At 34.7% G+C, this 11,120-nt stretch overlaps 2 protein-coding genes across 2 annotated transcripts; one reads left to right on the top strand and one right to left on the bottom strand.

The window, feature by feature from the left end:
- The first annotated feature begins 276 nt into the window (after positions 1-276).
- LOC144450042 (ATP-dependent DNA helicase RecQ-like) lies at positions 277-3,584 on the top strand. Its single transcript, XM_078140607.1, has 6 exons — positions 277-456; positions 850-997; positions 1,151-1,295; positions 1,507-1,677; positions 2,297-2,419; positions 2,996-3,584. The coding sequence occupies exons 1-6, from the start codon at positions 277-279 to the stop codon at positions 3,582-3,584; spliced, it is 1,356 nt and encodes a 451-aa protein (XP_077996733.1).
- An 866-nt stretch (positions 3,585-4,450) lies between these two features.
- On the bottom strand, positions 4,451-7,049 carry LOC144450041 (uncharacterized). Its single transcript, XM_078140606.1, has 5 exons — positions 6,872-7,049; positions 6,207-6,338; positions 5,368-5,595; positions 5,046-5,177; positions 4,451-4,815 (listed from the first exon to the last, which is right to left on the bottom strand). The coding sequence occupies exons 2-5, from the start codon at positions 6,322-6,324 to the stop codon at positions 4,451-4,453; spliced, it is 843 nt and encodes a 280-aa protein (XP_077996732.1). The 5' UTR covers positions 6,325-6,338; positions 6,872-7,049.
- Between the last annotated feature and the right edge of the window lie 4,071 nt (positions 7,050-11,120).

Here is an 11,120-nt window from a genome sequence, read left to right as displayed (position 1 = left end):
TAGTAGTCAAGATAGTGTTCTCACAAAAAAACTCGTTTTGATACAATGTTTTGTTGCCTCCTTCCTGAGTCTTGCTTCCTGTCATAGATTAGCTTCTGGTGTCTCATGTCTGGCATAGTGTTGACACTTCTTCACAATCAATAATACCATCATAACAATTTGAGCCATCCATGTAGGTACACTGGTTTACTCTTACTTAGAGCCTTGATTGTTGAAACTTAGTCAGTGAGCAAATTTCAGTCTTAGATAGGATTTACTTTGTGCTGGAGCAACACAATGGAAGTGTTAGACTGCCTCTCCATTGTAAAAGAGAAGTATAACTTCCAATATGATTTTAAAGACCAGCAGCAAGAAATATTTTCAGCAATTCTCAATAAACAACATGTCACAGGAATTCTTCCCACCGGTTATGGAAAAAGTGATTGCTTTACAATTCCACAGCTGCTAATGGATGAAGTAAGTAATTTTTTTTTTGTGAATAGTACATTGTCGATTTAAATAGATCATAAGTGATATATCTATACTCACTATTGAAAGCCTACATACTAACTTGCAACATAATTATAAATGTATATTTATTAACAGAATACACGAGTATGACATAAATAATCAGGCCTTTGGGAACTTGAGCGATCTTCTGTAAAGTTTTAATCATTTTCAAATAGAAACATTGCAAAAATACCAGGTCATATCCATGATCTGTGGAACATATAACTCACTACTCCTGAAGAGTGTGTGTGTATGTGTGTGTGTGTGTATGTGTGTGCATTTGAATGTTACAGTGTTTATGTAATATCTTGAATGTTTAATTATCTAATTTATATTGCAATGTTTTATTTCAAACTACAGATTTATCCTGATGAGAAGCCCCACTTGGGATTGGTGATTTCACCACTAAGAAGTCTGATGATAAATCAATGTCAAGTGTGGAAAGAGCGAGGAATTAAAGCAGAATGTATCCTCAAACAATCTGAAATGTCAGGTGACCAAACAGAAAGTAAATATAATATCATAATTAATGCATTTATTCATGTATAAAATTATGCACACACATAGTGCAGATATTCATATGATTCAGAAATTATGCAAATCTAGCTTGAAAAGAACTTTTACACGTGAAAAAGTGACATGCTTTGGTCTTTTCTTCCAGGAATTATTAACGGTCAGTGTACGGTGGTGTTCTCATCACCAGAAGCAATTAGCATGGATCCATGGAGGTCCATGCTGCGTAATATTCATTACAAGAAAAGACTTGTTCTTTTAGCATGTGATGAAGCACATTGCATTGTTCAGTGGTGAGTCGTTCTTTACTTCTTATAACAATTTAAAAAGAACTTTGTGAAATTCAAGTTTTTGGAATGATAACAGATTTCATAGAAATAAAAGTAATAAAGGTGTATTTTGTTAAACAGTAAATGTAGACTTTGATGAAATTAAGAAATGTTCACTGTAAGATGTGCAACAGAGTATAATGTTATTTTGATAGACATCTATTTCCTTCTTTAGGGGTGATGACTTCAGAGAGGAGTACAGGAAAATTTCTTTTTTGAGAAGTCTTGTTACATGCCCCATCCTCATACTGACAGCAACATGTACAGAGGCAATGAGAAAAGAAATACTATCATGTCTGTTATTGACTGAGACAGAAGTCAAAACTATTGCTGTTACACCTGATAGGTATGTGATATATTTTCAAATATGTCATTTTTCTGTCCAAAAAGTGGCATGGTCCTATCTTTTTGTCATGAAACCATGTCCTCACTAAATTTACAATGTGTAAAGTACATAACAAAATTACAATTTAACACTTTAGACCATTGTCTATGGTATTGTGATCTGATGTATTGTCACTTCCAATATCTGTGAAAAAGGAAAACAAAATGAGTAAAACTCTTCTTTGAGATTAACACTTACAATGAATATTCTAACTAAAATAAAGATCAATTATCCTCACTCAACCAACTACCCACCCACCCAGAAAATGAATTCTAATAGTCACTCACTCACTCACTCGCTCACTCACTCACTGAGTCATTCTCTCCCTCCCTTCCCCCACCCCCATTCTGTCTTCCTCTGTCCATCCCTGTATTTTTCCATAATTCTCTATTCCCATAGTGTTATAGCATTTGCTACACAATACTATTACAAGATAGTTCTTACACAATCATGCCACTCTAATTTGCAAGTAATCCACATTTATTGTAATCCACATTTATTGTAATCCACATTTACTGTAATCCACATTTACATCTACACAAGGACTGTGTCTTTATGCTAATATACAATTTCCTTGCAGACCAAATATTTTTCTGACTTACAAGAGCGAGCCTTCTATGAAATATGAAGAGGAACTGAAGGGGTTCATTAAGGATGTAAGGGAAAATGGAAAACATGCTCCTAAAGTAATTATATACTGTAGGTATGTGTAGCTTTTTGAGACTTGGTGAATATTAACATAATGGTAATTGAAAAGAAAATGTTGAAGAAGTCATAGTTAGCACAACTGAACTGATAAGGTTCAGTAGTGCTATAGGCATTGCAAAGAGTCTGTCTGTCTGTCTCTGTCTCTGTGTGCGTGTGTGTGTGTGTGTGTGTGTGTGTGTGTGTGTGTGTGTGTGTGTAAACAGCTTTTAGTCAAAAAGTGCTGGATCAATTACTTTGATATTTAGTGGTCATGTTACTTTGGGTGTCTAGAGCCTAGCAACAAGACCATGCCCATAGCAAAAGCCAAATGATCCAATAGATTGCAAAGATAACAGAGATTCTTTTTTATATTGTAAAATAAATTTTTGTGCTGGGAATTGCAGCCAGCGATTTTCTTTTATGCAAACAAATACACACAAACACACACAAATGCTACAGAGAGCCAGTCAGGTTTAGGACTATGTGACAGGGCTATGTTGCACGATCTATATCACATTTCTGTGGAGCTGTCAAGGCTTTCCCAGTAAGAAAATATATATGTTATGGTAATAATACTTTTGATCTTTTGCAGAACAATCAAAACTGTTGCTGAGTTATACGAATATATTGTAAATGAACTTGGTGACAGGTCATGGCATGATGGTGAAAGGGGTAGTATTGAAGAAAGATTGGTACATATGTACCATTCATCACTTGACCCCGAGACAGAAAAACTTGTACTAGAGAAGTTTACCCAGAAGGACAGTCATACAAGGTGTCTGATATCAACCATAGCCTTTGGTATGGGTGTACAAGTTACCAACGTTGATATTATAATACATTGGGGTGCAAGTAAGTCAGTTTTAGCATACTGGCAAGAGGTTGGCAGGTGTGCACGCGATGGTAGGGAAGGAAAGGCATACTTATTTGCCACCAAGAGTAGTTTAGATAAACGTAGGGTAGATGATGAAATGATCAACTTCTGTTCAACTATATCAACAACTAATAACTGCATCAGACTACTTGTGCTACAGTCATTAGTTGTCAAAGATATGGATACATCAAGGATACACCAGCTTGAGGACAGAGGCAATTGTATTGGGGAACTTACCAATGGCAAATGTACATGTGATTTTTCAGTGTGTTGCAGCAACTGTGTAAAAAAATGCAAAAACAAGTAGATGTTTAAACTTTAATATAGTCTGCATATAATTGTGTTGGTTTTAACATATTAACAATAATTGAGAATTCACTGATAATGCCAATATTAATAAGATAAAGAATATGTTACTGTAAAGAGTGAACAGTTATACATTCAATCTATATCTATATATATATTGACAATATTATTGTTTGTGATTACAGTTGCACATTGTTTTGTTATTCTATATCCTATATCTTGTCTATATATGTTACGTTCATTTCGAAAAATACAAGAATTTGACTTACATATATAAATCAATTAATACAAAATAAATGAGCACCAAATTTAATGACCGTTTGATCGTTTTTGTTGTTCTTATATTTAACTTGAAAACATGGCGATCAAAGCATCAAGTTACATTAGCAGGGAGTGATACCATAATGCATCAAAAATAAAATTACCTTATTGGTTATAAAGGGTGTGTACTACTAGTTGGTTGAAAACTTTAAGATCTGTTATTACTTGGTATGGACATTACCTATAACATGATAGTGACATGTCGTTTGCACAAAAGATATGTAAGATGATTGATTCACCAATAAATGACCTCCATGTTGCTTCTCTAACAGTTTTGTGTTTGGATTTTTGTCATCCTACATGCACATGTAAACCTAACCCCATCTCAATCCATCTATCATTGTAAACCACATCCTGTAGTTCTAGCATGATACAAACAATATGAAAACCACATTTCATAGTGCCACTGTTATGATTCAGAGACTTATATGTATTAGTTATACTGAATGTTATTGACATACATGTAATATGTATACCAATTCAGTAGTGTGTTAAAATATACAGTATGATGTATATCAATTCAGTAGTGTGTTATATTGATGTCAATCACTTACCATCTGTTAATGTTAATGCATGGTGAGTTTTGTCTAACTTCTTACTATACTTTTTCAGTCGCTTGATGTACCCACTTGGTTTTTTGACAGTAGTGGAGAAGTGATAGCCAGGAAAAGCAGTGTGGTTCCTTCCAGGCAACTTGTCAAAAAGCATATCCTCTTTGTATTCAGCTACAAATTTCTTTACATCTAACTTGGAGTTATAGTTTGGCTTTCCACCCTCAGACTGCCTAACATGTGTCTCGGCAATATTCTTTTGATACAAATTGTCTATGGTATTCCCAAAACTACCACCCATCTGGCTCAGTCTCTTCACTTGTAATTCTGTATACCTTCCCCTTGAATGCTTTAGACTGTCTGCTCACATGTATATTAGAAAGAATAAAACATAAGACAATGTTAAGTTGTAGTGATTTAAAATAATTAAAGGCTATAATATAGTTACTACACACACACACACACACACACACACACACACACACACACACACACACACACACACACATATATATATATATTGTGGAAAAGTAATATTTCCAACAGCTAATAACAAAGTGTAAGTATGAAGAACTTTTAAACTTTGTTACCTTTGAATTCATTGTTGAGGAATTCTGTGGCAAGATCCATTGGTATGTTTCTTCCACTTCCACCCATCAAATTTACAGTTCGATTCCAAACTATCTCATTTGCCATGTTCTGCGGTAGCCAACCATTTACTCCTACATGAACAATTGTAAAGCAATACATCATTTTACGTCTACTTGCTGAAATTCAAAATACAGCTATCACTTGAGAGTGAATTTGTTAAATAATTGGAATCATTTTAGCATAATTCATGATTGATGTTAAGCTTTTGAAATAACATAGTCAATACATATAGATAAGATTCTCTGAAAGAAGTATACATACCTGCTATTAGTCTATGACCCAATATCATATATTTATAGTGATTTTTTTTCCAAAAATCCAACATGTCAAGGGTCCAGTGCTCTATCATAATTGGGCCATCATTCTCTTTGACAGCATCATGCCTCACCAGGTCATTTAGACACTTCCATAGTAGTGCACTGGTGTAGTTATACACATGGTCGTGGTTTATGTTATTACACTGGTTGACACCTCTCGGTACTACATTGTCTTAAATAAAAAGAATCTTTTTGTAAAAATAACATTAAATCACAAATGCTGTCAAAAGGGTGTTATTCCAGAAATTAAATTTTCAAATGCAAATATTGTATTGATACCGTAGATAAGAAGATATCTGGAAAGATGGTTGGATGGGTAGTTGTTTGGGCAAGTCAATGTACTGGATGATGTATTGATGATACATTGTATGTGTGGTCAGAATGAATAGATAGATGGATTAGTATTGGTGTGTGGTGGTGGGTAGGGTGAGATATGGATGGGATGGTTGGAGGTTTACAGTTTTATGGGTGGGTTTATGGGTATGGATGAATTGGTAGCTGTAGGGACGATAAGTAGAATAGATTGAAATACAAATTTGGTTTGTTCAGTAGTTTGTTGTTTATGGGAATGGGTTGTTTGGTACAGTGGGTGGAGGGATGGGTATATAGATGGTGTGGATGGACAAGTGGCTGGTTGTGCATTGGGAGGAAAATAACTTTTAACTATTGTGTACCATTAGCAATTGATATATTGACTGTAGAGTAATTAGTTTTAATTATGAAACATAATTTATACATGTGTGATGAAAATGACAGGGATGAACATCAAAGGTTGAACTATACCTCTGCATGTATCTGTACAAAACCATTCCTCATCTGGAACAGTTTCGTCAGTTAAGAGGACACATGGTAAGTGAAACCAGTCACCATTAGGACATTCTTCATTGCTACATTCAATCATGGTCCCACCTACATCTGTAATTGCAAAAGAAGGTAACTTGATTATGTACATGAGTGCCTAATAATTGTTTGAATATCATTGAATATCATATAACATAACTTTTACTTTGCAATATCTTCTTATTGTTTAGTTAGTTTCTGATTACTCCTTAGTCAAAACTGTTACATATTTTGTCATCTTAAAAACAATTTTAAAGTCATTCAAAACTGAGAACTATTCTTATGTGTTTAATATTTATAAAAGGAATACCTTCTCCACAAAAACAGTACTGATAGAAATCATCGCTACCATCGCTACTACCACCATCGCTGCCTCCACCACCACCACCACCACCACCACCACTTCTGCCAGTATTACCATTGTCACCATTATCACCACCTGTACCAGATGTGCCACCATTAGCACCACTACGATTTCTGCCATCACCACCACCACCACCACCACCAATACCAATATCACCATCATCATCATCATCATCATCATCATCACCAGTATTGATTAGATCTTCTAAATCTTTGATGTTTATATCATGCCAAATTTCACTCACTACATTACTGGCAACTTGTGACAAGTAGTCAGCCCGTGCCTCAAGTGGGACATCAGATGCTGGTGTACTGTTGAGGGATGATAGCTGTAACTGTTTCATTACTAGCAGACACACCAGCCCCTCTGTAGTAAACTTCAAAAAGTCAACAGCGTGGTTGTAACACTCCATCACCTTCTTTTTCACAGTACGATGATTGAATGTATTTTTTATGTGGGTTAGGGTACATCGATCAGCAGCACTATTCCCTCTGTAAAATTCATCCATGATATCCTGTATAAGGAAAAGTTGAATAATTAAATGCAACAACCCATCCACTTTCAAGATTAACCATATATAGTGATAATATGGAAAGTATGATTTAAAGGGCAACACTACTCCAGGAGATAGGTACATTTTCATAAAGTATGGGTTCTGGAGAGACACTTCATCACCTACAATTGTTTGCAATTTCAGAGAAACATTAACTAGATCTTGTGCATTTATATGGTATCTATGCTATAGGGTATTGTATCAATGGAGATAGCATAAAATATACTATTGAAAGGTTGAACAGTGAATATTCAAGAGTACAAAATGATATACACTTGCAGCTGTGATAACTGTTCAGTGTGCAACCATTGAATAGATTACTTATGCTAACTCCCATGATGCAATATCCCATAGCAAAGATACCCTATAGAGCTGGAGGTACAAGGTCAATTTGATATTCTTTCTGAAACCACAGGTAATTGTTGGTGATGTGACATCATGAACTGACTCTCAAGTACCCATAGTGTATTAAAAAATGTCTCTATTTCCTGGAGTGGTGTCACCCTCTAATGAAATAGATTGTAGTTAATTATACTGGTAGATGAGAAGTCTTAATATTATGCTCACCTGCAAGATAATTCCTCTCTTATGGAATTCTTGTGATATTGGTTCCAGCCCTCTTAATTGACCCCTTTTTGTCGTCGACCCAGCTCTTGCTCTTTGGGCATCAATATGTCGTTCCACAGACAAGCCATCTCCATGACATAAAATAATGTGAAATTTGTCATTGTTGATAACTGGGACATATTGGTGCAGGTTGTCCAATATAGAGATAACACCAGCCAGGGTAGAGGGGTTTTCTTGGATGACACCAAGATTAACCTGCATGTATACATAAATCTATGATCAACATATTATGCATTCACTCACTATCCATTAAAGCTACATCATGGTTGATTACTTGCAATTAATTACTTTGCAATATATCCATCAGTCTTATGAAACAATGTTTTTGCTCATTTGTGTATATAATCAAAGCACAATAACACAATTGCTGATAGTGTAACAATGATTGTAATGTACTCACAAGCTCACTCTTTCTAGCTGACTCAGCTGCGTATTCGTGAGGTATGTGGTTGACCACACAGTCTGCATAGTATTCCTTAAAATGATCAAAGTGGCTGCATATGATCCTAGCAACTATGACTTCCAATCTGCTCCTCAAATTATCAAGTATAGTACTGGTTGGCATGAAGAGACTTAATGGAAGTGTTACTGCTGGGATGATATTTTGAAGTGTCGCATCAATAGAAATACGATGTTTGGCTGCATAACTCATTGCCCAAAAGAGCATTTTGTTGGAATATACTGTCCCCTGGCATCGTGCTGTTGTTTGGACCTGCACATTGTCCCAGGCAATTGAGTAACCGGGATCTGGAAAATAAGTATTTCAGTATTTACAACTAACTTTTTACTATTGTATTTGTATTTATTTATTTATTTATTTATTTATTTATTTATTTATTTATTCATTCATTCATTTATTTGTGTGTGTTTATGTCTGTGTTATGTGTGTGTTTGTGTGTGTATTTGTGAGTATGTGTATGTGTGTATCTGTGTTTGTGTCTGAGTGTGTCTGTCTGTGTGTATTTGTGTCTGTGTGTATGAGGGGTGAGGGGTTGTTATTGATGGATGGATGTATATTTTGGATGGCCACTCACTTTTTGTTGGTGTTACTGGGTCTTCAAACAAACATCTTGCAGCATGTGCTCTTCTTTGGACCTTAAAGAAATAATATGATAGGAAAGAAAAACGTGTATGAGGGAGCAAAAATATTGTGGAATATGCATAGTCAATAGGTAAGCAATGCTTTTGTCTGATCAGTTAATTAACAAGGTAGTACAAATGTTATTCTTTAAAAAGTATTCTTTTTGGCAAGACAAGCTTTTTTTGTTAATTAGAATTAGAAATAGAACTAGAATGCCTTTGATCACAATCATTAAGTTATCTTTTAACATACACATGTATAATTAAACATGAAAACTTACTTCCTCTCCCTCTTGCTCCTGCATCTGCATCTCTTCCTTCCATTCAATAATCTTCTTGTCATAGCCAGTTTTTATACCGTCTATTACATATCTGGTACCATTCTTGGTGTAGCAAAGGCCAAGCTGACTAAAACAATGGAATAGCTGTTGATAAATGTAAAATAGTAATTTAGAATTATCATTCTAATTTTACAATGCAGCCAATAAGGATAAACTCAGTGTAGATTATTGTAACAACTTAAAAAAGAACTAACTTTTTCACTGCAACCACTCTTCCACATTTGTATACTATTTGCTGCTGTAAGGAATGTAAACTTCCTAGGTGATCGGGTGTACAACACATGCATGAACAATGCACCAAATTTGGAGTTACTAGTAGGTGACCCTGTACCAGTTCTAAAAAATAAAGTATTGTATAAATGACATACATGTACATGGAATTGTATACATTTAGAATAGATATATTTCAAGTTTATTGAAATGATGCATTTGAATGTAAAATAAAAGCATCAATGGCGTTGTAGCACACCTGTTGAGAGTAAACCTTTATTACCTATTATTATGTGTTTTTGTTGCAAAACATATTTCTATTCATTTTTTGAAAATATATTAAAGTGTTTACCCATCCTTGGTATTCTATCTGCAATATACACCATTGTGTAACTGGGTGTGGTAGGCATATCTACATATATTGTTGAAATTTTTATTCATTTATCTTCCATCAGTGGTGTTATATTGGCATTATATGTCACTTACCTGTTGCTATGGGTGTGGTCTATTTGTGAAGGACAATTGCATATTTTAAGGACAATTGCATATTTTAAGATAAGGTTTATCAAATTGCCAATTGCCACCCATTCCTGTTGTTATATTTGCAATAAACCCTTAGCTACCATTTACATTAATTGTTGCTAAGGGCACAGTTATAGTTGCTAGAGCCAAATACAGGTATAGCACACTGGCTATTTTTATCATTATCAATTTTTTAGCCCAAACTTGCACAACACTGATCATCTAATTAATATCAGTTACATGACTGTTCATTGCCACCCATTACACATATTTTGGAATGTTCCTTCACTACATATGTATTCCTAGTTGTTTTGTGAAGGAAAAAAAAGTCTCATGTATAAAAGCCTTACCTGTTAGCTGGTCTTAACATGGCGTTCAGCATGGAGTGAGTAGCTGGAATGAAATTCTTGGTTTCTTCAAGAATTTCATTCCAGTTAAAATCCTCCATGCTTTCTAATGTCAGCTTCCTTGAGGTCAGTGTGTTTTTTTGGCTGTACTGGAAAAGCTCCTTTTTGACAAGTCTAGCTACCAATTGTACCATTATCGTCTGAGCACAGCTACTCTTCTTACATAAGATGTTGAGTGCCCTCGCATAATTGCTAGCAGTGATGTACCTTGCTGCATCTTTGCGAAATGATACTACATGCTGAAAAGTTATGATTGAATTTTTTTAATTACATCAAGTGGTATTTCATTATTACATAGTTAAATTGGTTTAAAAATAAAACATCAAAGTCTTAGTATTTAACATTCCTCAACAATACTTTCAATGATTAACTTTAATTTGCATGAGTTTAATTCAATCATTCATATTTCATACATTACAATTTTAAGTACTAATTTTAGAAATAAAGCACACAGTGCAGTAAAATTTAGATTTCAGATTTATTGAATCATCAGCACCACCACCACCGTCAACCATCATCACCACCACCACACCACCAACAACAACAACACCATCACCATCATCATCGTCATCATCATCATCATCATCATCATCATCATCATCATCATCAAATGTTTGAAATGTTTTTTGTTGTATGCGTCTTGTCTTTTCAAACTCACCTTTCTTGAAGTCCTCAAATATGGAAATTTTTTCTTGACAGGTGTACAAACGCGTCTTCTCTTCTTAAGAGGAGACTTTGTTGGACTTTGTGCAA

The sequence above is a fragment of the Glandiceps talaboti genome, chromosome 19, assembly GCF_964340395.1.
Source record: "Glandiceps talaboti chromosome 19, keGlaTala1.1, whole genome shotgun sequence".
Lineage (NCBI taxonomy): Eukaryota > Metazoa > Hemichordata > Enteropneusta > Spengelidae > Glandiceps > Glandiceps talaboti.
This window is presented reverse-complemented; position numbering and strand designations above follow the sequence as displayed.